This window comes from Chenopodium quinoa, unplaced genomic scaffold, assembly GCF_001683475.1.
Source record: "Chenopodium quinoa cultivar QQ74 unplaced genomic scaffold, ASM168347v1, whole genome shotgun sequence".
Classification (NCBI taxonomy): Eukaryota; Viridiplantae; Streptophyta; class Magnoliopsida; order Caryophyllales; family Amaranthaceae; genus Chenopodium; species Chenopodium quinoa.
This window is the reverse complement of record NW_018743074.1, coordinates 312,668-339,390: the sequence shown is the minus strand read 5'-3', so window position 1 is coordinate 339,390 and position 26,723 is coordinate 312,668. Positions and strand designations below refer to the sequence as shown.

Below are 26,723 nucleotides of genomic sequence, written 5' to 3'. Positions count from 1 at the left end.
CACAAGTTATGATAAACGATATCACGAGAAGCTGAAGTGCGCAGTACAAGGCACTATTACAGGATTCAAAATGAAAGTGCAACAGAATGATCGTGTACCGCAAATTCATGGTAAGCCCATTCTTGAATGTTAAAAAGTTTTAAAATATATTGAATGAAGTAAAATCTCTTTACATATACTTCGTACGTAATATATCTAAGACAACAAAAGGGAGAATGCTAACATAATTCTAGACCTCAATTGCTGCAACACACAGCACAAATCAACTTTATGTATGTACACCTACTAAAATCTACTGTTGCATATACCAATAAATCCTATACAATTAATCTAAATCAAACATAACCAAAGCTGAAAGTTTTGAGTAATAGGAAACCTGAAAGAAGTGTGAGATTTTCTCTAAACGCCTGTACTGACTGAAAGGGTTAACACACAGCGGCGATTTTGTATCCATTCCTGAATAGCAGACCGAAGAGCATGATTAGGAATAAAATCATGTTTCGCTAGTTTCGCATTAGTCATAGGTGAAGTGTCATGGCCACTATCTAGCCAGCCTCTGATAGCCTCCGCTTCATATGTAAAGCCATCTGAAGCAATTTGTGGATCCTCCATTATTTCCTGCAAACCCAAAGCAAACTGATAAGTATGAACCAAGGAAGAGGGGGTACAACATATGAAAATATGATAAGAAACTTCCTCAGAGTTAGAACCTGACTAACCTGAAAAATGGGGCATATGAAATAATGAGGCGCTCGATCATCAGAAGCCAGCCAAGGCATAGATAAGCTTCGAGATGAAGCTTTCATGGGTTCTAGAACCCTCCATACATCCGATTCAAGATCAGGGCGATTCCTTCCATTCATTTCACAGCACCTCAAAGCCATGCGAGCTAACTGCTCAGCCTGGACAAAAGGCCAATCTCCAGCTGAAGGGTCTAATAAGCAATTAAGATTACCATTATTCAAAGCATATTCAACTTCCTTTGTTATCCCCATGGCTGGTCTACCAGTCAATAAGCGCAACAATATAATCCCAAAAGAATATATGTCGCACTTTGGGGTAAGTTCTCCGGTTGTGAGGAATTCTGGGTCCATGTATGAGAAAGTGCCTTTTGGTTGAGAGGTACAAAACCTTGTAGTTTGTTCCATCGATGTTTCTCTATGTGAGATTACACAACATATACCAAAATCACTGAGCTTGCACACAAAATTTTCATCCAGTAGTATATTTGAAGGCTTTATATCTCCATGTATAATGCTAGTAGGTCGGCTTGAATGAAGGAAGATGAGAACAACGCATAAATCTGTGGCTATTTGAATTCTTGTTTGCCAGGGCAGTGGAGGAGTGTTGTTTTTGCAGATGAGTCTATCCTCAAGGCTTCCCCCGGAAAGATACTCGTACACAAGAGCCCAAGATTCATGGCAGGCACCAATGAGAGTTACTAGGTTTGGATGCCGAAGCTTACTTAAAACATCCACCTACAGAAAAGACTAGCTGAGGTAAGAAACATAGAAATACTTTAATCCATGTGAAAACTGAAATGAATATCTAATGAAGAGAGATAAGACAGATAGAATCCTTCAGAACAGCCATAAAGTTCAAAATAAGATGGATTTTAAAAGGTAATCTTGACTCTTGAGTTCTCAATGTTTCAAGTGATTCTATTAGTTTAAAAATCTTGAGCCAGGAAATATAAAGGCAAGTAAACTCATAGCAAAACAACCAACCAAAATTAGGCAAAGAGGGCAAAACTCTTACAATTCTACAGAAAATTCATCAGAATCTATAGAGATTAATACTCATAAAATTGTTATTGGGCTATTTTCTCAAGACAAGGTTACCCACAGCCACAAAGTTGCCCAATCATCATACTTATACAACTGTACTCGAAAAGGTTTGCATTTGATATCATATTTTAACTTCAGTGAAAAGTTCTAGATCGCGCTCATTTAAGCAAAATAAAATCTACCAAACATAATAACATAAAAGACAATATATCATTACATGCAATAAAAAACAAACTTCAAATTGGGCTAAAATCATCAAAGTCAGCTGAAACTTAAATCCAATATCTTCCTAATGAATGTATACACAGTAAGAGACTAGAGTTCTATTTTCTTATGATAAACAAAAGGCTGGAAAAGATTGACTACCTCTTGTTCAAATTCTTGAGGACCCTGCATGCTGTTAGGATTGAGTATCTTAATTGCCACTTGACTTTGACGTAGAAAGCCTTTATATATGCTCCCGTATCCTCCTTCCCCAATTTTCAAGGATGGGTCAAAGTTGTTAGTAGCTTTCTCCAGATCTGAGAAAGAGAATTCAGAGAAGAAAAAAGGAACATGTGAGCTTGATGGTTCCTGATCTAATTGTTTCCTCAATATTTCAGCTTCTCGGAGAGCATGATCCCTTTCTACTTGCAATTCATCACGTTCAGCCTTATACTTCTGTAACAAGCCCACTGCAGAAAACACTTTCTCATCCATCTCCTTTTCTATGAGCTTGGATTTCTCATACTGGTTTTCAAGCGATAACCTCTGATCCGATGCCACTTGGAGTTCCTGCAAAACCTTTTCTAACTGGCTTTTTGTGAATTCAAGTTCCTTTTTCCGCTTATGCAGCTCTTCCTCTTGCTCTTTCCTTTGTCTGAATTCCTCGAAATACAAACTTTCAGCAGATTTTGCCTGAATAGCCACACAATTTGAAGACATGAATATAGAAAGCAAAGGGTCATATCCTAACCACTCAAAGGGGAGGAAGAAGACTTGTTTGCTGATAATCATACAATTAAAGAAGCGACAAAGCCAAATTTGTAATATCTACATAATATAATCCAAAATTAGCTTAGCAAGCCCTTAGTCATAGACATGATGACATCAGGTTTAAGAACAAAGGGAAGATACAATAAAAAGTTCTTCTATAATGACTGGGGGTGAAAAAAAAAAAATCAAGACTAGCAGAAAGTTCTTCTTAGACAATAGTTTACCTTGCGAATTGCATTTATAGCCTCTTTCTCAGCTTTCCGACGCCTCATTGATTCTTCGAAAGCTTCTCTCTTTGAATTGTCAGCCTCTTCCATGGCTTGCACAAGCTGATCATACAGATCATCATTCATACTGCTTTCCTGCTGAACCATATAAAAGTTCAGGAACTTGAAAAGTTTTTAAACCGTGGCAACAGCAGCTAAACAAAGCCTGCTATATTGTTGCTCAGAACCTCAGGTTATAGTGGATCTATATAATCATAAATGTAAAAGCATGTAGATGGCAGTGACAAATTTACTGACCAATACACTTGGAGGTGATGATCTCTGACGCTCAATCTTTGTCTGAGGCAGAACTAACAGCTCCAGACTAGATTCTGGGGCTCCTTCTCTCGAGAATGATGAACAAGGCGAACTAAAAGCTGATTTGGGTCCTGGCAATCGGATTGAGGACTCAGAAAAACAGGGTCTTAGTGTTTGAATATATCTATCAGAACTGCCTTCAGATCCATCATCATTTGAAATTCTTAGACTAGAATGTAATTTTTGACTTAGAATGCCTGCATCAATTTGAACATTCTCTAAGGATTTTGATGATCTCCCTTCAACATCCAAACTTGGTTGCTTCACACCTTCCCTACACACAGGCAGTGCTAAAATATTATCAATAAACTTGAACAACATCAAAAATCAAAGATACCGTCACTTATACAACCACTAGGCCAACTACAAGTAGCTCAATAGCGGCTAGTTGACCAGCATATCAAACTTTGCATATTATAAATCTCTTTACATTTGATAAAAAAACAAAACAAAACAAAAAAACCAACAATTAATAACCAAATTGCAAAATGCAAATTAACATATCTTCCAACTGGAGTAATAAGAAGACTTTATTATAATATCTATCAGCTCAAACAGATAACTGAATCGAGGAGCTTTCAGATCAAGCAAAGGTATCAAAATTTGATAAAATCATATCCGGATCAAGAAAGATCAGTAGCATGTGATACCATACGTATTTTTTAAAAACTCACTGAGGGAGCTTCATAATCACATTTAAAAAAGTAATAATGAAATGTTGAACCAGATACTTCAGGAGCTTGCTTCTAAGTACAGTTGGTTTCTCAGAAAGAGATTAAGAAAAAATGGAAAGCATACCTCGTACATATTAAACGGCCTTTGCATATAAATCTGATGTGACAGAAATCAGGCGCATGTTGACGCACATAGTTGGCCTTTTTCGATTTAGGCTCCACCATTTTCCTTCAAGACAATAACACAGGAAAATGTCATTCTTTGAGGTTTTCATTTATGTATGACTTGTCTCAAAGTATATGACCTAGAAATTAGTCAAATCTAAATATCAAACATTCACAATTGGGGTCTACGAGCTCCTAGAAACATCATTAGGGATTTGCACAACAAAATCCATTATGGACACCTTGAATATCTTCTATCTGCTGCTGCACCCATGACGAGTCTCCCTATCTTTTGTTGAGATATGATTTCCACAATTCCCTCCTCTATGGAGTCCCTTTCAATATGTAGTTTCTCGGCATGTGCCTATCAAAGTTTCAATATGAATACTAACATCAAAAAAGATTCAGATGGAAAACAGTGCTAATCAACAGTAAAATTCAATCACAGCTTGCTATTTCCTATCAGTTTAGAAAGAGATCATACCCCAACTTTGGCACAAATTTGTAGATAATCATCCAGAATTTTATTCATCTCTTTATTTTCCTGCTCTCGAAACGCCTTGAGTTCCTTTTCTCCCACTTGACTAGCTGGAAATTTCCCACCCACTGCAATTTTACAAATTGTAGAACACCAAATAAAAGATAGTACAAGAGACTGTTGCTTATGCAGAATCAGACAACAGAAACACCACAATGAGCCATCATAAGTAAGAAAGCAAAACTATCATCCCGGTATGTATCCTAGGCAACCTACGCCCTCATAAATCAAGAGGCAAACTTTCAAAGCAATTTATCTGAAACTCATGATATAAATCATCCCTTAGGAAGAGATATCACTAAGCAATTACAAAGGTATGCATAACTCCGTTAAGTGCCGCCTTACCAGTCCAAAATAATTTCTTATCACACCTTCAATATGCGGTTTCATGTATTCTTTATACCTAAGAATGATTTCCTAGAAAGTGATTGAATAAAACACATTACCTATATAAACTAGAAAGCCAATTCAAATAAAACAGCATTATAAGTAAAACTTGCAATTCTATATATGTCTTCCATTAAACCTACTCCCGGAACAATCTAACATTGTGAAATCAATGAGTGCTACCTAAATCACTAAACCCCCCTGCAAAATGCACTCTGAAACACGAAAATTGGTACGATTACATAACGTGTGAAAGGTACACTGTAGGACAAATTTAACAAAACTAGGTAGCGAATTGTGTTCCCAAACCCCCATTCACATACCGCGAATTAGGTAACACTACACCAAACACAAGATCTAGGTATAAACATAACAATATCCAGCAATCACTCCCAATAAATGAAACTAACATTAAAGTACCAAAATATTAATGACATACTAACACTAAATTAAAATAACAGAATCAATTAAAATTAATATAATTACTTGGCATGGGAATCACATTGGCAGGAACATGAACATAAATTATACAAATGTTCTTCTCCCCATTCGAATTCTGCAAAGCCCATTGCAGTGTAATTTTGCTTTCCTTCAACTCCTTGCTTACTGCCACAAATACCTTGTCATCAATTACCATCCCTTTTCTTGTTTCCCCTAAAAGATCTTTGCTTGATCCCATTTCTGGGTTTTTCAATAATTTACCCAAAAAAAAAAAAAAAAAAAAAAAAAAAATCACCCCCACAATTTAATTGATGTACTCAGATTACATAAACACCGGCCCCATCACCGCCAAGCCGTAGTCCTGGAACGATGGGGTCGGCTACATGAACAAAGACTTAATCTCCGTGCTCGTCTACAAATATCCTATTTCTAATTACTAACCATATAAAACCCCCAAAATTTGAGTTAAAATTAGCTTCTTTCTTTTTAGAACTACGCTAAGTAATTATAATGGAGAAAAGGGAAACAAAATTAGATTAAAAAAATAAATAAAGCCGAAATTTTTAGAATTTCAACGTAGATTCAACCAACTTAAGAATTAAAAAAGATAAAATAGAAAGAAAGAAAGGTGGGATTTAGAGAAAAAAGGGGTTTTTGTGAGAGAAAAAGAAAAGGAATAATTAACCACTTTTTTGGGCCAAAAAAAAAAAAAAAAAAAATTCAAAAGGATTGCTTTAGCTTGTCATCAACCCAGAAAAATCGGGTAGAAAAAAATAGTAAAAATTAAATAATATTTCAGTGAAGTGAGAAATTAGTGAACATTCATAGTACTCAAATCTAAAAACAGCAAATTTGGAGTGTGTGATGACAAATGAATTATAAATTGATAATGATGATGTTTTAAATTTTTAATGTTGACTGTTTTACTACTAGTTGATAAGTCTTTGAAAAATATAATTTGTTACATTATTTTATTGATAAGTCAATGAGACGACTTTGTAAAGGGGGCCACATTGACAGGAGAGTTTCATAGCAAAATGCCTCGTTATTTCACTTTGTACATTCATAGTTGCAAGACTTGCAACGAAGCTTCCATAACAAGGATGATACAGATTATTGGATAGTTAGGCTGGTAGGGCTTCCTACAATCCTAACCTTTGTACTCTTGTTCAGTATGTTCACACTTTTCCTTTTGTTGTATCAAGTCGTGTTTTTTCCGTGTGACCCACGAGACTATTACTATCGAGGAAGAGAGATTTAAACTTGTATGTTAGCCTATTATAATCTTACATGTAGCATAAAGTCGAAAAGATTCTTTCAAGAGATTTATAGCTAAAAAATAAAACGAACGTGTAAGAATTTTCACCATACAAGCGACTATGCTATTCTTTTATGTGCTCACAAGATACAAGTACATTGGCATGAAATAGCCTAAATTGTACGAAGTATCATGCAATTGATAGTTTGATACAAACGAGCTACGTAATAAAATACTCCTGACAGAATTCAACACTCATGTTTCAATCTTTTACATTACGTTATCAAGCTGCGAGGCAATCTATTGGAATGTTTAGATGCCTTCATATAAACATTCTTCATTATATTGTACTTGGTCCAAGAAAATGACTTGCAAAATGGCTTCATTATATTGCAACGTAGTTGTTTAATTTAAACACAGAAGTTCAAATCAAGGTGATGCATTCTCAAGGGCCAACATACAATCTGAATCATGCATGTTAGCAACCTGTCACGCTGCACCCTAATTATTGTTATTGTTAGTGACAGGTGTTACTTAGTTTTGTTAATACGGAGTAAAAAAAAAAATGAAAAACAATACGGTGTATTCTAACATCATTATTACTTCACGTATGAGTATTATACTTCGTATTTATTACTTCAAATGAGGCATAAAAACGACCAACTCCTGTAGAGTATTAACTACTAAGTCCCTATTATAAAATAAAAAATAAAAAACAAAAATTCCACCCTAAGAATATTGTGAGATTGATATATACAGTACAATATTTTGCCTAACAGAGGGAAAACCTAGGAGCTCAACCATGCTAAGTTATCAACCATGAAAATATGTAAAAGAGATCCTACAGCTTCTTGATGCTCTGTAACAACTCCAATGCAGAAATTAAATTTTCTTCCAACTCTTCTCCTATGACATCAGATTTCTCAGTTCGATTCTTTAGTAACAAATTCTGATCCAATATATTCCGTAGTTTATCTAAGGCCATGTCGTGCACCTTATTTGTACTCTCAAGTTTTTCTGTAGTCTTAGCCAACTCTTCTTCAAGTTCTTTCCTTCTTCTCAACTCTTCATAGTACATATTTTCTGCTGCATTTGCCTGTAAAATTTGTACATTTGCAGCTAGTATCATGAAAATTCAATGAATCAAATGCCAAAACTTTAATCTCCTTTTCGACTGTAAAGGTCAAGGTTTATTAAATCGAATTAATATACGGTATATGTTTAAATAATATTGATTTCCTTTTTTTTTTTTACACCAAATAATATTGATTTCCTACAAGAGAAGCACTTGTTACAGTGTTACAACTTACAAGATACAATAAAAATCTCTTGTTGATCAAAAAGTGGAAAATATTAATGGTCCAAACAGACAAAAAGCACGTAAAGATTGCGTGTTTCAGAACTGTTACCTTGCCACTTGCTTCAATTGCATCTTTCTCTGCTCTACAACGCCTGATTGATTCAATATAAGCCTCCTCCTTAGCGGTTTCAGCTTCTGCTATGGCTTGATCAAGTTGATCATAAAGAGCGTCTTCCATGTCCTCTTCCTGCAATAGTTTGATAGCCAAATTAAGCTACTTTCAGAGAGACTGATAACCATACTTAATGTCGTTGCTCTAACTTCCACAAACACTGTACTTACCAGCACCTTTGGAGAATATGAATCAAGCTGATTTCCCTCAGGTAGAGGAGAAAGAACAAAAGACCGAAATGACAGCTCTATATCTTCTGTTGCCGAATGATAGGAAGTAGAATTGGTGGCAGCTTCAGAAGGTCGGGAAAAGACAGATAGCTGAGAAAGACTAAATGTTGATGATCGATCAAAACTCCCTTCAGATTCCACTATGCTGAAGGAATTAGAAAGTTTACCAGTAAACTGACTCCATCTTGACTTAGAATCTGCCTGGTGCCTTTTTAGATCTTCATCATTTAAACATGACTTTTTAATACCCTCCCTGCATGAAAATCATGACTTGTTATGTAAGGTCCTCCAAACAATAATTTTTGAACTTAATTGTAAGTAGAAAAATTCATAATTTATTGTTTCAAAAAAAAAAAAAAAAATCATGATTTATGATCATATGATCCAGTTCATCTCACAATCCAAATAATGACCCAAAGACCCAGATTGCTTGTAGAGTTAAGAGTCCTTAAGACTGTAGTTAAATATATGGCACATGACCACAGATCCTATTTGATACTACAAAACAACCTTTATAGTCTTTCAGTATTGCATTTTCCTTGTAAATTCTTGCAGAAGCATAATGTATCATAGGCTCATAGCACGAGTTTTGCCTGTGTTAAGTGCCAAAATCATCCATCCATTAGCATGATTTATAACCTTAGATTTTTGCTAATCATTGAAATATACTACTTTGTATTATTTTTAAGAGAATTTGTTGGTCACTGCAAGTTATGAAGATCCAAAAAATAAAAAAATAAAAACTTGGAACCCTCAATTTAAACTAAAAACAAATTCCCACGATAATGGCTATATATGGCCCTCAAGTCCGACCAGTATATGGCCCTTAAGTACATTACTAATATCCTGTCTTTATGTAAAGCAACATAGTCCAAGGATGCATGAATTACATGGCATGTATATAGAAGCAAAAAGTAACTTGGCCAATCTTAATAATGGGGTTGACAGATTATACCTTGTATAGATTAGATGCCCCATGCAGATAAACCAGATGTGGCAGAAAGCAGGTGCATGTTGGCGGACATAGTTAGCCTTCTTGGATTTTGGTTTCACCATTTTTCTGGAATCACGAATCACAATCAGTGAGAAGCTTTCACAAACGTTAAAATTCCGCATAATCTATTTCAAGAACATAAACTAAGTTAAGGAGTACCAAGCTGCCCCAAAAAATACATGACTATCCTCCAAGCACATGTAATAGTATGGAGTAATGATTAAGTCATAGGCAGAAGATAGAAACAAAGCTAGAATTAACCACAGTCGATTACTCCCTGCACACCTTGAATAACTTTTGTTAGCTGCTGCTCCCATGACAAGTCTCTCAATCTTGTGCCGGGATATGAGCTCCACAAGTCCACTTTCTACAGTTTCCATTTCGATATACAGTTTTTCTACTTGAACCTACCAACACGAGAAATTGACATGAGCAAATATACAAGAAAGCAGAATTCAAATAGAAAATCTATGATGTTATTTACAAAAGGTAAGTTTCATAATGTTTCAATGTCAACTTAAGTAGCTGGAAAAGATATTACCTTAGCTTTTGTACAAATGCGAAGATATTCGTCTAAAATCTTGCACATATCTTGTCTTTCCTGTTCTTGATGAGCCATAACTTCCTGTTCTGACAGTGAGCTTATAGGGAACCTCCCACCCACTGTAGGCACCAAAACAATTAGATAAACAACCATGAAGAGTCATTCAGAAAATTGATTTGTAGGTACAATACTAGTCCAAAGGAACCAAAGATACAGCAAACTAATAACAAAAGGAAAAAGACAGGACAAAACAGGAGTTGAATTAGAATTCAGAGAAAATTCAACGGGAAGACAGAATCAAAGACATCTCATATGAGAGGTTCGGGCTACCTATGAGTTTCGTTACAGGCATGCAGACAGAAATTAAACAAGATCCCTTATCATCTTAATATCTTATTGATCAACTGCAGTCACATACTACATGGTAGCATGCTACACTTCAGAGGCAAACTAAACCTATAGGAATGACATTATCGTTATGTTTTATGGCCATTCGATAATGAATTTTGGATATACAAATTACTCAGCTCAAGAAAGCTAGAATGTCTGCCATTTAGATAAATGTTGATACTTCATTGCAGGAGAGAAGTACCAAACTAAACCAACTTGAATACTACCAGATCAGATGAAAGAAACAAAAAATTGGGAGAATAAAAAACAAACAATCCCAATAATTTCCACAATGTAAACAAACATTTGCAAAATGGAAGCCTTAACACAATCACTCTAACGAGCAGACAGAAACCTACGCTTCTCAGACTCTCCTTCGAACCTAAAGTATAAACATTCTACATTTAGATACCAAAATAGACCTATGTTTTGCAAACTCTCCTTCAAACTCAAAGCACATCCCACATTCAGGCATCAAAAACACAATGTGGCGTACTCATAAGTTCAAATAACATAACATTAGACTATGAAAGTCGAAATGGGGAGATCTGGGAATCAAGCAATGTATAATACAACAACAAATAAACTTAGGCACTCACATATGGACATAAACTTTGCAGGCTGATGAACATGAACCAAGCATAGTCTCTTTCCTTTCAAGTTGCGAACCGCCCATTCTAGACTCGACATACAAGCTTTCTGATTTTTGCTCACTGCAACATATATCTTCTCATTAACCTCATCACCAACCTCTTCTACCCTAACTAATGCCATTGTAGTTGAAATGTCAAATACCCCCCAAATATACAAAATAGACAAATTTTCCAATAAAATATGCAGATTTCAGACTCTCCAAATGGGTTTAAGTACAAATTAAAATTCCTTAATAACCCAATAGATAAAAACAACCCAAAAATCCAAAAGATTAGAAATATGCTTCAAAATTAAAACCCCAAAAAATTACGTAGTACAAAAAATCAGCAAATTTCTCAATTGGTTGAGCATCAACAAACTAAAGCAACTTCTCCAATGATTTAAAGCTTCCCTTCCCGCTTCCAAGTGATCTTGGAATCGATTCTCATCACTCGCCCTTTGTGGCTCTCTAAACAACCAAAAAAAAAAAACTAAAGCAACTTCTTCAATGATTTAATTAAATCATATTCAAGAAAATTCAAAAATACAGTTTTATATGAATGAAAATGACAGAAAACTATAGGAAAGAAACTAAATTGGTGTAAAGGGGTTACTTGTCATTGAATTAGTAAAACAATTATGCTAAAATATAACAAATAATAACTGAATAAAAATTAAAATATAATTAATATTACCAAATCTGTAGAATGTATGCAAATCTTCGTGTCGTCTGAATCCAACGTTTATCTACCCTCATTCTTCTGGCAATTAACTGTATTTTACTTTTTTAATTTCAATCATCAGTTAGATTTGGGATAATTCATGCCTTTCATGGCGGGTCCCAGATCCTCCCATGAACAGCCATGGAAGATTTGGACAACAAGTCCACGATGGTTCCTTGCATCTGAACATTCTGGGGTTCTGCCGTCTAGACTCTAGACATGGAGATTTCATTATTTAACCTTTTGACCTCTATTTGACTTGCTAGTTGTATACAAATACTTCACTCCAGGCAGATTTCAGAATTATTATTATTATTAGGGTAATTTGTAAATTACCACCTAAAAATAGTATCAATTTCTAAATAACCACCCAATTAAAATTTTATTTTAAATTACCACCCATTAAATTAAAAAAACGCTCAATTACCACCCATTTTGTTTTTCCGGTGGAATTTCCGTCAGTGGGCCCCACTTTTTTTATTTTTTTCCTTTTTTTTTCTGACTTTCTCACTCTCTCTCTCCGGTTTCACTCTTCTTCTTCCTACCTTCTTCCTTTCTTCTTCCCAACCACCACCCCTACCATTGCTCCCTCACCCCAATCTCCCCCATTTTTCAGATTCTTCCACCTCATGATCCTCCCCTAACACCGCCTTCACAAGAACGGTAGAAGAGTAGAAGACTTCTCAAGAACTTTCGTCTCGCTTTCTCTCTCCTTAAAACCCACCAAATTCTCTCTCTTTTTACAGGAAAACACAAACCCAATTACCCAGGAAAACCCGATTAAAACCCCTGATTTTCTCTCTCATTAAAAACAAGCAAGAAACTTAGAAATCATGTGGCATTCTGGGAAAAATGATCTTGAAGGAGGATCAACACAACTTTATCCTGTGATGCTTGAAGACCCAAGACTTCGATGGAGTTTTATTCGAAAAGTTTACTCAATTATCGCAGTACAATTGCTTGCTACCATTGTTGTTGGTGCTATTGTTGTTTCGTATAAACCAATTGCTCATTTCTTTACTTCTAGTAGTGGTGGTCTTGCTTGTTATATCATTCTCATCATTACCCCTTTTATTGGTAATTTTTGTTCAATCCCTTTTATTGGTTTTCTGCGATGTTTGTGATTTTTATTGTAATTTGGTTGTATTGTTGGTGAATTGAACTGGGTATTTGTTCAATTTTTCTGGGGTTCTTTTGATTTTTTTGTTGGGGGATTGAATTGGGTTAATTGCTGTTAATTTTTTATTTGGCTTTGGTTGAGTTATTAAAGGAATTGGCATCATTTCTTATATTTCGTTGGAATGCTAGACTAATTGTTGGATAATGATTCGTGGGTTGATTAGCATTTTTAGTAACTTTGTTGCAGATGAATTGGGTGGGGAATTGTATGATAATTATGTATCTTATGTTACTCTAAGTTGGAAATGCGCTTATTTTGATAATTAAAAAGGATAATTTGCAATGGTAGGGGTGGTGGTTGGGAAGAAGAAAGGAAGAAGGTAGGAAGAAGAAGAGTGAAATCGGGGAGAGAGAGTGAGAAAGCCAGAAAAAAAAGGAAAAAAAAAAAAAAAAAAAAAAAAAAAAGTGGGGCCCACTGACGGAAATTCCACCGGAAAAACAAAATGGGTGGTAATCTGAGCGTTTTTTTAATTTAATGGGTGGTAATTTAAAATAAAATTTTAATTGGGTGGTTATTTAGAAATTGATACTATTTTTGGGTGGTAATTTACTTATTATTATTATTATTATTATTATTATCACATTATTATCATTAATTACTTATTAATATTATCACATTATTATTATTATTATTATCATTAATTATTATTATTATTATAGAAAAATAACAAAAACTTACAAAGTCAATCGATTTACAAGAAATTAGCGAGGAGGCGAGATACAATCTGGGCCCCCACCCCTCTAGCTATAGCGAATCTGATCCTGTTGAAAATGTGAGCAGCTGCATGAGCACCAATATCCTGAATCCTAGCGAACGCATGGACCCGCTTCATCCTTCTCTAATTCCCCTAATGAAGAAAAGGAGAAAGGAAGAAAATCATAGCCAATAGCCTTGCAACGCGCCCCATACTTGTCCCGGTTCCACTGAGTTGTAGCGACACAATACGACCAGGAACGAAGTCAGACAACCCAGATTGAGTCAAGGGAGAACACCCCGTCAAGTCAACACATACATCAAGGTCTCTATCCCAAGAATAAAAGCAACACATCTGCTGGTCGAAGAGCCCCGTCGTTCCCTCCAGTCAACCCAACATTAACCTCCTTTGTTGTAGAAATCCTAGACCGAAACAAATATCAACAAGGGTGTCACGAACAATATTGTGCCGATGTTTAATACCCACTATCCCAGCACAAGACACTGTATGATCCCCATCAATATCCCCATCAAAAACCCTTGAGCAAGCAGAACACGGTGTCAAAACGGAGAACAAAGGAACACCCAACCGGTAGCAGAGAACACAACGGTAACTCTTACCATTCATTGTCTGACCCAAACCTAATATCGAGACCCCTCGCAACCAGGCCGAAGTGTGATCCCCCTGTTGGGACTTCCATAAGGCAACTTGACACGGAGATAGGGAGAAAGTGGATTCTGCAGATGTAGTGACCTTCGTGAAATATATATTTGCCAATTTTTTCATGAGTTTGGGGGTAGCGATCTCACTAGGGTTACTCATAAGGTCAGTCTCCATAGTCCTATTAAAAAGACTAAGAGCACCATTGAAGGCCAGTCTTGGACCAACAATACTAGAATTGCAAAGAAACGTAGCCTGAAGATTGCAAACGTGACACAAGGAAAGCATAGTGCCGAACATCACTCGTTGAATAGACACCCACTCCACCATAAGCAAAAGGTAAGGTGGCATGTCGTCATTGACAGTCACCAAAACCAGGCCCCAAAGCAGTTACAATGCGCTCCAAAGAAGCCCGAAGAGCCACATCAAAAGAAGTCTGGGCCGCTTCAAAAAGACGAGTGGGACAAGTGTGCATAACAAAGTAGAGTTCGGAAACCTCAGTACACGTATGAAGAAGTAACAACTCACATTAGGGATTATCGAGCTTAGCAACAGCATCCATTAGCACAATGGTCTTCGACACTCTCTGCGAAACAAGCTCACCACAGAAAGAGGAATCTGCACTGACAGGACCACCAAACAACTTAATACCATGCACAGGACGAGCAATATATGGAGGAAAGACACCTATGAGATGGCTACGAGGGTCCTCCGAGCCCTAATCGCCCTAAACGAAAGAGTTATTATTATTATTATTGTTGTTGTTGCATTATTATTACAAGCTATGAGACACACACACATTGCGTGTGTATTATAAGAAATTTATATGGCTCGATTTTCCCTTTTTCATGAAATATTATCTACCTTATTCTAATTAAAAAATATTTTTTAAAAAAATTTAATTAAAAAAGTATTAGTGTGTTTAAAAATTGATGAAATTATGGAGGCAATAGAAGGATATGACTTCCCAAAAAAAAAAAATGTACTGTAGATTTTTTTTTTTTCTGTTTTTCTTTTTAAAAAAAATAGGTAGCTTTTATTTTTTTTAATAAAGGATGGTAGGTTTTTTTTTTTTTTTTTTTTTTTTATATATTGATGGTAGTTATTTAAAAAAAAAATGAAGGTAGGTTTTTTTTTTATAAAGAAAATAAAAAATGAGAGGGGTATTTTGGGAAAGAAAAATTTATCACCTAAAACCCCCTTTCACTTTATATATTACTATAGATTATTATTATTATTATTATTATTATTATTATTATTATTATTATTATTATTACTACTACTACTACTACTACTACTACTACTACTACTACTACTACTACTACTACTACTACTACTACGACTACTACTACTATTTTTATTATTATTATTATTATTATTATTATTGTTATTGTTATTATCGCATTATTATTATTATTTTATTTTTTTACTCTTTTTATAACATTAAAAAATGTGTTAAAATTATTATCTTTAGATATTAGTTATTATTATCAATTAATATTATATTTTTATTATTATTATTAAATATTAATTATTATTATCTATAAATATTAGTTATTATTATTAAATATTAATAATAATAATTATTATCTTTATTAAATATTAATTATTATTTATAAACAGAGCATAGCAGAACAGGGCAGGGCAAAGCAGAATAGGCAGTGCAGAGCAGAACAATTCAAAAGAATAGGGCCTTCTTCAATTTATTAAGTTGCATCCCTTTGTAAATTAATGCCTTGCGGATTCCTAGACAATTTATCGAGATGAGAAAGATAGAGAGAATAAACAATGGACCAACTTGTCAAAAAAAAAATAAAAAAAAAATAATGGATCGATGTGATAAAAGGGAGATAGAGAGAGTTTATTAAAAAAAAATGTGATGCAATTGCTTTGAAATTTCCGTTTCACAAAAGTGATGTAACTAAAAAAAACGGAGGAAATACTTTTTTTTGTTTATTTATTGCTAAATATTTTGAATTGCAAATTCATAAAATTTATGAAAATTAAATATACAAGTATAAAAAGTTCACTATAGACAAATCTAACTAAATCTAATTTATAATTTTTCGTAGGGAAATTTGATAATTACCAATAGTTTACATTTTAGTAATTACCACCAACAATTATTACGGAGTATTATTTTTTATTTTACCATCAACAATTGTTGAAAATTCTAGATTTTACCACCAATTTGCTCAACGCCTCAACTGTGATGTCTAGGGTGAATTAAATGAAATACATTAGCTTAAATTAAGTTAGGCTAATAATTTAATAACATTTGTTTTAATAAATTCATTGAATTTTTGTTTCAAAATTAAATTAATTAAATTTTAGTAAGGGTATGTTGGGGATTTGAGACAAATAATTTTACTAAAAGAAGAAAGTTTTGCTTTGTTGTGTATCATGTGTTGCTTCATTTTTTGGAAAATGTTGCACATAAATCGAAACGGATGTAGTTATTAAAAAAAACTTTAGTGTACTATGTAAAGATGGCTCTGGGTCGTGCCTTGTGTCGGTGTCCACGTGCTTTGGGGTTAGTTAAGCCTGCCTATGGCTCGGCCCACAAGTTCGTGTCGAGCCGAAGTTTTCAAAAGGTTAGCCCGTGCACGGTCCAGGCCCATGTGCCATCGTGACGGATTTGCGTGCCTAAGCAAAGTTGCATTGTTTTTAGCATGCTTTGTCGTGTCGGACCTGGTCATGCCATGCCTTATTGTGCTTCTCCCTAATAAAAGAGGCCTAGGCCTGGCCCATGGCCCGCACACACAGTAACGTGCCGTGCCAGGCCTGCATCGTGCCCGTGCTATGCCGCATTTTTTCCGTTCTGGGCCATGCTGGGACTTGGGCCGGCCCGGCCGGGCCACCTTTAGTCCTACATATGAGTATTGATTATTGGATTTCTTGAATTTTGACAATCAACCTTACTCTTATTTTCGGACCAATGAGTACATTTTTGACACACAAGAAGCCCAAAAACATAGTCCAAATTACAGGCCCAAATGTATTCTCTCCTATAATACAAAACCGTTACTAATTCAGTAATTCCCGCCCTCAAAACAATCCCTATATAAACCCTTCAACTTTCCCCGATTATCTCTCCTTCTATTGCTGCTAATTACTGCTTCACTCTATCTCTCTTTCTCATCAAATTCCAGAAATTCTTCCAAATATCTTCGATTCAACTTCGAATTAGATGGAGCTGAAGATCAACAAAGCTTGTGATCTCAATTCCATCTCTGTTCTTCCTCCACATTCCAGGTTTTTAACCTAAATTTCTCTCTTTTTATACTTGATTTTTTTTTTTTTTTTACAATTTTTGTATTTTCAATCTTTGAACTGTTTTTTCTGCTTTAATGGAGATTTTCCGGCATAATTTGAAGGAGATCGAGTATGATGCAGCAACCGAGGTCGCAGCCGTCGCAACAATCGTTCTCGCAAGGTTTTTCGTCGCAACAGAACGGAATTTTCTCACAAATCTCTCAGAACTCTGTCGACGAGGTTCTTACGGACAATCAGGTCTCAATTCTCTCTCCTCTTGATTTTCTGGTTCAAATGTTCATATTTTGGATCAAATGTTAGTTAGAAATTGAATGAAAATGCTGAATTTCTGGAAATTATGGATGTGATTTTCGTCGTCGTTATTTTGCTGGAGTAATTTGCGATTCATGCTACGATAGAGGTGAGCAATCAATAATTGTGTTTGTTTGAGTAGATGTAACTCTATTTTCCTGTGATTGTTGCAAACAGAACTATTCTTAGTTGTAGAACAGTTGTAGAACATTTTTTCTAAAAAAAAAAATTTGTTTTAGGATTTAGATCTTTAATTTCTAGCAATATTGTTGTTATTGCGGATACATTGATTAGTTTTAGTTTCCTCACACGTCTGATATCCAATAACTTTTTTCGTCGTGACACTTGATTGACGATTATATATTGATGTTATTGAAAGATAGGAGGAGATATTTTGATCTGATATATGTTGATCTTTTGATGTTACTCTAGGTTCATTTTCTGGCTAGCTACATCTGCGCTTGTAGCAATGTCTCATTATAGTGTATGTGCTGTTAATTACTATGTGAAAATCACTAGGGATTTGTGTACCGTTCATGTGGACAGTCTGGTTGTTGTCGTTGGAGCCAAATCTTCATGACTTCAGTGCACATATTGGTTTCATTATAAGTCAAACCTTATCCGGTGAATGTAGCTTAAGGTGATTGCCAAGTTTCCAACTATCCCTTCAGATCATATGGCATTCACACGTCTAGCAAGTACATATTAGGCTCCTTTTTCTAAGAGTATTATAGTATTCCTTAATTCATTTTTGACTGACTTATATGTGGCCACAGCATACACCATCACACCATGATGTCTTCAAAAATTATTATTGGTTGTAGCATTTGATTCTGAACTATAATGAAATCTGTATGTCCCCAAAAGTATGTCACTTTAGGCGCTAAAGTCGAACTTGTATTGCAGAAATTTTTTTAATAAAACTTGTAGTAAAATTTTGGTTTGATTAGTGGAGAAAGAGTTGAGTATTTGTGATAGGTCAAAACATATATTTTACTCTTGTAGGACAATGTGTTCCCTTTATTGGACTAAAATGCGAATGCCCAAAAATAGATAATGATGCTTTAAGATGGAAAAAACTGCAAGTCGCTGGGTTTGTAGCATCATATAATATGGTAGATTTGACATCTTGAATTCTTCTTGTTGAAATATGATCCTCAGTTTACTTAAAATACAGTGAAATTAGGTTCTTTCATCATCTCAGGCTTCTTATCTGCTAATTTAGGCCGCACACCAAAGTCTACCGTTTATCGTATACTCTGGAATATATTATGTATTGTCCTTTGGTTTTATGATTATTACATCACAGCTGGTTCATGTTGCTACTTTGCAGAGATTCAGCTCACAAGAGAAAGATCATTCTGTAAGAAGACTTTCTTGTCTCGCCCCCACAGCATACCCTCGGGAAGAAAGCCAGATGCCACTCTCCAGAAATTCCTCTAGTTTGACACGTAGATGGAACTCTACTACTGTACCAGAACATAAATGTATGCTTAGCTCTTTCTATTTGATGTTGCTTAATTTCATCTATTGTCATCCTTAACAAATCTTTGATATTTTCTAACAGGAAGTTGAGTGTAGCATTCTTGCACTCCTTATATTTGTATCTCAGAGCGTGTTACATACTTGGCTCTTTGACTGCATCAATATCTATGATGATTCTGTCATACTTGCTTTCACAGGTCAGCTAAGTGATGAACTTGAACACAAAATCTCTATGATGGATACATCTCTGAACAGATTAGGGATGATCTTAGATTCTGTTCAGGCTGATATTATGCAAGTGAACAAGGGAACAAAAGAGCTATCCCTTGAAGGTGAGTTATGTGGAACTAGAAAGTTTTCAATAACTATACATGATGATATTTGATTTAATGGACATCATGAGTCATAGACCACTGGCTGCCTGTTGATTACATTCTTAACTTCACTAGATCAACTGAATTTTAAAAATTTGAGCTAAGATGACTAGGGCATAAAGCAATTGTAATGCTGATATTAATGTTTTTCTATTAATAAATTCTTTCATTGATTTATATATTCAACCTTGTTTAGTGGAAGGCATACGCCAAAAATCAATCGCTCATCATGATTCCCTGCATCTGCTGGTATGTCTATTACAGTCTCTCTTCTTCTCCAGTACTTATATTTCTTTTTAGATAAATTCATTTTTAACATGTCAAAATGCTATGATCAGAATCGCACACAAGAAGAGATCAAAACTAGCCTGGAATCAATCAGCAATCAACTGCTTACTATTATGCAGAAGGACAAGAACCAAGAGATTATGTTGGCAGTTTCAAATCTGCGGGAGCATATTGACTTAAATTATCAGAAACAGAATGATGAACTGTCTAAATGCTTATCTAGAGACCTGCAGGCATGTAAATTTTCCCTTTCATGTATTTGTAAGTTGGCACAATTATTTAAATCTATCATTTTGATATATCCTAATGTTATCTGAATTTTGCAGTCTATTTCAACTTTCAAGTGACTGTTTTTTTTCTAACTTCTTGAACAGGAAATCATGTTCAGCCTTAAGACCTTACATCAAAAGAATGCGCCCTTTTCCATTCTTCCACCAAAGGTTCTTATCATATTCTTTATCTATACATTGTAGCATCTGAAGAACATATTTAGAGATTTCTTTAATAAGCAACCTATGCTGCAGATGTCTGGTGTTAATTCTTCATCACAGAAGCCGATTATAACAAGGTACTTTGAATAAGATTCTCTAGCTCTAGAGTGTCTTTTCCCTTTGTTTCTTATATATGGGACCTAAGAGCATTATGAAGCATCAAGCACTGATCTCTGGGTTTATTGTTTATAATCAAATGTAAATTGCACTATGTTTAAGGACAGAATAGCTTTTTAATAATATCTCTCTGGAATGGCAAATTAATTGTGCATGATCACCTGTAACTGCAAATGATCTTGTTGCTAATTCCTACGAAGTATTACTGTAGTCATTGTACAAAGTTAAAATTTTAACCCCCCCCCCCCCCCACCCCCTCTGTTTGCAGGATTACAATAATAAGCCCACCATCTGCTGTAATTTCTCTCACATTAGTACTCAGCTAGTGTCCTAATTCTGTCTTTTTCTGTTCTCTGAATTTTAGGGAAGCTGAGCCCCTTAAAGTATTTAAACCGTCACATCTTGCTCCAAAGATAGAAATGGGAAGGTGGACCGCTGTCAAACCAGAGCAAACTGCTCACTCAAATCGATATGGGAATTCTTACAATAATCCGAAACAAAGATCTTCCATGGTAGTAATGTAGCGGGATTTTATTGCCACATTTCAAAGAATTTGTTGTTTAAGTGCAGGCAAAGAATTTTGTGATTGTGCTAATATGCCAGCCACCTTAGAGTAGCTAGTCTGGACTAACAACATTGATTTTAGATTTCTAGGGGATAATTTGAAGCTTGAGGCTTGTACCTTAAAATTTCAAATGTGTGCTCCATTTTCTGATTGAGAGGATGCTTGCTTGCAGGATAGGGAACAGAAAATTATTATTGACTTAGACGATGAGACTGATGGTGATTTTTCTTGCTTGATAGTTGAAAAGGAATCAGGTAAATTTCACAAACCAATTAAGTCATGCTTATTACCAGTTACTCACTAAGCTAATTGTTTTCTGTCACAAAATGCAGATAGACATTTTATGGTGGACTTGGAGGAAGACACTACACGAATCCTTAGAGAAGCCAGAAGAAGAAAGAGAAAGCGGGATGGTAAAAAATTATTTGCAACTCGCAGAAAGTGAAGGTATGATCCTTGTACTTGCAGTCATGCTCTGATCTTCCTTGAAAATTTTAACCACTTTTCCGATTTTGTTGATGATATCAGAGCTCATTCATTGGCATTATAAACTAAAGAGAAACTAAAATTTCATGCTATGCTTTAACACTTTGACGAAAAATTATACAACTTTTGCTTTAACCTAGTGAACATGAGTTGCTTTCTGCTCAATGCCTGAAGAGACCAAAACTATGAAAAGTGGATTAAAAATATTTGGAATGACATGTGTTTTAAGTTTTGTATCTGACTCCTATTTATGTTTCTGAGAACCAGAATTTATGCTAATAATGCAAATTACTAACTTGGGATAGATTGTGAAGTCCATTTTAAAATGTCTAATTTAGGTGCAGACAAACTTTCAAATTTTAAGTTAAGGCAATCTAGTAGTAGCAAGGAACTCAACCATTCTACTGTCTGTAACTGAGCATAGCGGTGGACTTATTTCTGTCATGCCAATATGGCATTCAGCAATTGTTCGGTTTAGGAAGCTTACTCTTTTTGACTATGTTAAGAATTAACTCATCATAATTAACTACGTCTTTTAAGATGATAACTGTATTTTTTCTTTTGTGGTTGAATTTGATTGGGAAATGTGTTCACTTGTAGAGCATCAGATGCCTCCTGATCCTTTCCTATATTCAGCTCCTCATTGGCCCACTCTCTTGTCCTTCTCATTCTTGGTGTTTCACTACGTTACACTGACAGTGTACCCATGTACATGCTTAAAGATCTGTAAAAACAATTGGAAACTTGAAGCTCCGTGATGAGATTATCCCAAAGAATCCGAGACCATTTTATACACTTATATGAAGTATATAGTTGCACAGTACAGGAGAAGAATCAACTCAGGCTTCAATTTTGGTGTTTAAGGAACATACATACTACGATATCCGCTGTAATCTAAGTAATCTTTTCATATATAGCTGATTCTACGTATTCTTTAGACTCCTCGCCCTTGTTAATTACAAGGGTTTGAAATCACTCGTGATATCTTTCTTTTGTTCCTTATCTTAATGGATGCAACATTGTAAGAAAATCAACAATGTTTTATTAATCCGTAATAATATTAAATCTTGATTAATCTTAGAGTCTTAAATCTTAATGCAGTTTTTGGAGAGTCAAACACAGGTCTTACCTAGTAACGATGTATAACAGTAGCTCTTACTCAGGCTAACGCCTCGGATATCTCATCCGATTTGATTTTCCCATCCCCTATCTCTTCTTCTGCCCTTCTTTTTTTTTGCTTTACTCTTCCTTTGAAAAGAGTCTTTTTCTAAAGGGGCGAATCATGCATGATGTGAAAGTGTGTGGTAAAAACAACTAAGAGCATGTTTGGTATGGGCTTTTTATGGGGTTAGTAACGGAATCGGGTTACCGTTTCCGTTAGAAGATGTTTGGTTAAAGAGTTAAGTAATAGAAACCGTTTCCTTCCTCTAACCCATTCCATTACTTTGTTTCCACTGTAAAACTTGGGGAAACAAATCCCGTTTCTTTCCTCTATCTATTCTCTCTCTTCTCATACAACAGATCTCCCCACAATCCTCAACTTTGATCGATCGAAGCCACAAATTCGCTGAAGAATTCTAAATTTCGTACTTCAAATTTCCAGAAATCAACAAACTCAAGGTTTGATCTCTCACTTTTTTGTTGAAGAACCCTAGTTTTTGAGTTGTGTTGAATTTATAAAAATTTTGTCTTATTGATTGCGTTTTGATTTTTCTACTGTATATTGAAAGATTGCTATTTAATTTGATTTGCGATCTATATTTTTTCTTTGTGTTGATTGCTATTTTCGATTTATGGTGTTAATTAATTTCTAGGGTTTTCTATCCTAATTTTTCAGTTTTATTTGAGTTTTATTTTCTCCTGTTTTTTGCTTCATGACATTATTGCTAACATGATATCAATTTCGATTTTATGAAATAATACTTACTGATGTTTTGTCATGCAAATTTCGATTTTATGCTATTATAATTTGCTATTATTATTTGGCTTCTTTTCCCCCAAATTTCGATTTTATGCTTAATAGTAATACTTACTGATGTTTTGATCTGCAAATCAGCTTTGTTAAGCAAATGTCAATGGTAAATAATCAGCTTTGTTTAGCGAAAATCAATGTTTTGAGGCAGATTGTTAATGTTGTTTGATTGCTATTGCTTTGCCGGTTTTTAAGGCATATTGGGTCTCTAATTCTTGTTACTTGATTGCTATTGTTTTGCTTATGGACAAATCGACAACCCATAAGTGCCGAGGAATTCTACTATTCCCCTGTTGTTGCCCCTCCCCCCTTCTGCTATTCCCCTACTACTTCCCCCTTCCCCCTTCTGCTATTCCCCTGATGCTGCCCCTCCCCCCTGCTGCTATTACCAATTTTAGGTGAACTAGTCCTAATCTACATTCTATCTCGTGTTTAATTGGTTGCAGTTCAAATTCGTGTTTAATTCTTTGCTACAATTGAATGGTTGTTCTTTTGACAGATTATGAAATCTTGTAAGATTCATTGTTGTGGCTGGTGGGGTTAGTATAGCAAATTTAGCAATAGTTGTTTGAAGTTTTGAAAGGTCATATAGTTTGCTTGCCGTAATTGACTGGTATGGTAGTAATTATATGCCCGTTAATTGTGCTGGAGATTGAATGTGGAAAAAGCTAATGTGTGGTTCTGGGAACCTAGTAAGCTGTCTTTTTTTATTATCATAACATATTTTATGCATAATCTTTGTTTACCAGCTTCCTAAACAATATATATATAAGTACATGTCTCCTGCTGCCTCTATATGCTACTGTTGCTGTCTTTGTATGCTATTGTTGCTGCCTATGTCTGCCTTAGTGTAACTAACAATTAATTATATTTTATTACTTGAAAAATTGATTATATTTTATAGGATCATTTTCTAACTTTGGCCTAATTTTCTAATCTACAATTTGTTTAGGATGGAGATTAGCAATCGAGGAAGAGGTAAAAATAAAAGGTATTGGACGTATGAAGAAGATGCGGTTCTAATAAGATATTTGCATGAGTTGAGTTGCGATCCGAAGTGGAAGTGTGAGAATGGGTTTAAGAATGGTTACATGAATAAATTGGAAGAGATGATCAATGGTGTACTTCCTAATTGTGGCTTGAGAGCGGTTCCCCACATTGAGTCGAGGATCAAGCATTGGTCGGAGAAATATAGTGCATTTGCAGAAATGCTATCCACCTCAGGATTTGGATGGGATGCTGAAAAGAAATTGTTGCAAGTAGACAAGGTCGTGTACGATGAATGGGTGAAGGTATGAACTGCTATTTATTACACTAACCTTCTTAGTTTCATACTAACTTTGTGAATGTATCTTGAAATCTTGACATAATGAGAAACAAATCAGTATTATTACCAACAGATGACCATTCATCTAAATCTGTGTTCTGAGTTTTTCGAAAACTATATACTCACTTGACATGGTATACTAGCTATAATTCAAAAGAAAATTTAGACAGCAAGTATAGTATGATTAGTATGATTAGTACGATTAGTATCCATGTTTTCAAGTTGCTTTTGCAAACTCTGAGCTGTTGGTGCCATCAGGTTACTGCTGCTGGTTCAGACTGTTGTTTGTTGCTTATGCTTTGTTTTTTGTGGTCAGTCTTGTTGCTTGTTGGTGGCTGTTGTCCTTATGTTGTTACTGTTGTGTTGTCTGTGAGTCTGCCTGCTGGTATCTGTCAGTGTGGTTGCTCTGTCTTTTGTTGCAGGCTGTGATTTCAGGAGCATTTGTTTTGGTTTCCTGGTTGGTGTATGTTTGTAGGTGACTTTTTAGCTAATATTGGTGTCAATTGGTTTTGGCTGGTTTTCTTAGATTTATTCCTGAATTTTGTCCTATCCCTTGCAGTGAAGGGAGTAGTGTTTCGGTTGTACTTTATATGAGAATTAGTGCTTAATTTTACATTCTCTTATATGGCAGACTCATAAGAAAGCTAAGGGGTTGTATGGAGTTCCATTCGTTCATTATGAAACTCTAGCAGAAATATATGCAAAAGACAAAGCTACCGGAGATGTAAGTGAGTCATTCGTTGATGCCATAGAAGGTATTGATCAAGAGATTGATAAGCAACCATTGATTGTCGAGAGTGATGAAGAAGATGATGTGAATTCTACTAATTCGGACACTTATTCTTCTACAAGTCAATCCGGAAAACGCCCCGTGAAGATAGAGGATGATCATATAACTCCTTCAAAAATGGCAAAACGCTCTATAAAGGCAAAGGAGGTTAAGGTGAAAGGAAAGAACAAGGTAAATTTGAAGAGTTTGTGTAGGAATGATGATGATGATTTGGTGGCCTCTCTCCATGATGTTTCCAACAATTTTGGGAAGATATTTGAAAATATCAATGTTAATCTCGGGACTATGGCTAGTGCATGGTCTAAAGCGGAAGAAAGGGAGCAAAGGATGGATGAAAAGGTGAACAAGGTATTGGATGAGGTGATGAAGTTAGATGGCATTTCTCCATCCGAAGCTTTAGAGGTTGCTACTATTCTCATGGCGGAAGAACATAAACTTCGTATCTTCTGTCAAGCACCATTTAACATGAAAAAACAATATGCAATTGATCTTCTTAAGAAGAAGTAGCATTTGATTGTTGTCATGTCTTTGTTTTTTTGTTGAACATTTGCAACTTGAGCAATACAAGTTATGTGTTGGGATTATTCATATAATGATGGACATATTATTAGTCAATGTTTGGATAATTAATGAGTGCCAACTTTGCTTTGTATATATATATTGTTTTTTTTAACCGTAAAATATGTAGCATAGACAATATTTTTTATCTAGGTTATTTTTTTATTTTTTTAACCGTAAAATATGAGCATAGACAATATTGTATTATTCATTCTTATTTTTCGTTTCCGTTTGTTATACCAAACAAAAGGAAACGGAATGGTGATAATTGTTTCCGTTTCCTTTGATGTACCAAACAACTACTAAGGGTAACACTATTTGTTACCCTTTCCCCTCCTAATTTATTTTCATTCCGTTTCCTATATTAACTCCATA

At 35.1% G+C, this 26,723-nt stretch overlaps 2 protein-coding genes across 3 annotated transcripts; one reads left to right on the top strand and one right to left on the bottom strand.

Moving 5' to 3' along the window:
• Nucleotides 1-95: 95 nt before the first annotated feature.
• Nucleotides 96-11,581, bottom strand: LOC110731474 (U-box domain-containing protein 33-like). The gene is made up of 16 exons (XM_021911327.1): nucleotides 11,039-11,581; nucleotides 10,047-10,168; nucleotides 9,791-9,912; nucleotides 9,467-9,571; nucleotides 8,452-8,764; nucleotides 8,219-8,356; nucleotides 7,655-7,905; nucleotides 5,597-5,856; nucleotides 4,670-4,791; nucleotides 4,428-4,549; nucleotides 4,145-4,249; nucleotides 3,287-3,620; nucleotides 2,987-3,127; nucleotides 2,154-2,684; nucleotides 720-1,478; nucleotides 96-618 (listed from the first exon to the last, which is right to left on the bottom strand). Exons 1-16 carry the CDS (start codon nucleotides 11,211-11,213, stop codon nucleotides 400-402), a joined length of 3,819 nt encoding a protein of 1,272 aa, XP_021767019.1. The 5' UTR covers nucleotides 11,214-11,581; the 3' UTR covers nucleotides 96-399.
• Nucleotides 11,582-17,249: 5,668 nt separating this feature from the next.
• On the top strand, nucleotides 17,250-26,445 carry LOC110731539 (protein PAIR1-like). Of its 2 annotated transcripts, XM_021911394.1 has the most exons (13): nucleotides 17,250-17,583; nucleotides 17,706-17,841; nucleotides 19,229-19,382; nucleotides 19,578-19,712; nucleotides 19,951-20,003; nucleotides 20,093-20,275; nucleotides 20,417-20,482; nucleotides 20,567-20,610; nucleotides 21,015-21,162; nucleotides 21,388-21,469; nucleotides 21,548-21,662; nucleotides 22,302-23,321; nucleotides 25,632-25,760. In XM_021911394.1, the coding sequence occupies exons 1-11, from the start codon at nucleotides 17,519-17,521 to the stop codon at nucleotides 21,658-21,660; spliced, it is 1,179 nt and encodes a 392-aa protein (XP_021767086.1). In that variant the 5' UTR covers nucleotides 17,250-17,518; the 3' UTR covers nucleotides 21,661-21,662; nucleotides 22,302-23,321; nucleotides 25,632-25,760. The 2 variants fall into 2 exon arrangements, with proteins under 2 accessions (XP_021767086.1, XP_021767085.1); XM_021911393.1 differs by lacking the exons at nucleotides 17,250-17,583; nucleotides 17,706-17,841; nucleotides 19,229-19,382; ... (6 more) ...; nucleotides 21,388-21,469; nucleotides 21,548-21,662 and adding an exon at nucleotides 24,626-24,965 and having other exon boundaries at nucleotides 23,000-23,321; nucleotides 25,632-26,445.
• Nucleotides 26,446-26,723: the final 278 nt, after the last annotated feature.

Bases quoted from the DNA above. Each gene is read 5' to 3' on its own strand.
- LOC110731539 (XM_021911394.1), top strand. From the start codon at position 17,519: ATGGAGCTGAAGATCAACAAAGCTTGTGATCTCAATTCCATCTCTGTT. The intron at 20,483-20,566 runs GTTCTTATCATA...CCTATGCTGCAG, and splicing joins TTTCCATTCTTCCACCAAAG to ATGTCTGGTGTTAATTCTTC. The intron at 20,611-21,014 runs GTACTTTGAATA...TCTGAATTTTAG, and splicing joins CAGAAGCCGATTATAACAAG to GGAAGCTGAGCCCCTTAAAG.
- LOC110731474 (XM_021911327.1), bottom strand. From the start codon at position 11,213: ATGGCATTAGTTAGGGTAGAAGAGGTTGGTGATGAGGTTAATGAGAAG. The intron at 9,913-10,046 runs GTAATATCTTTT...TCGTGTTGGTAG, and splicing joins GCATTTGTACAAAAGCTAAG to GTTCAAGTAGAAAAACTGTA. The intron at 2,685-2,986 runs GTAAACTATTGT...GTGGCTATTCAG, and splicing joins CTATAAATGCAATTCGCAAG to GCAAAATCTGCTGAAAGTTT.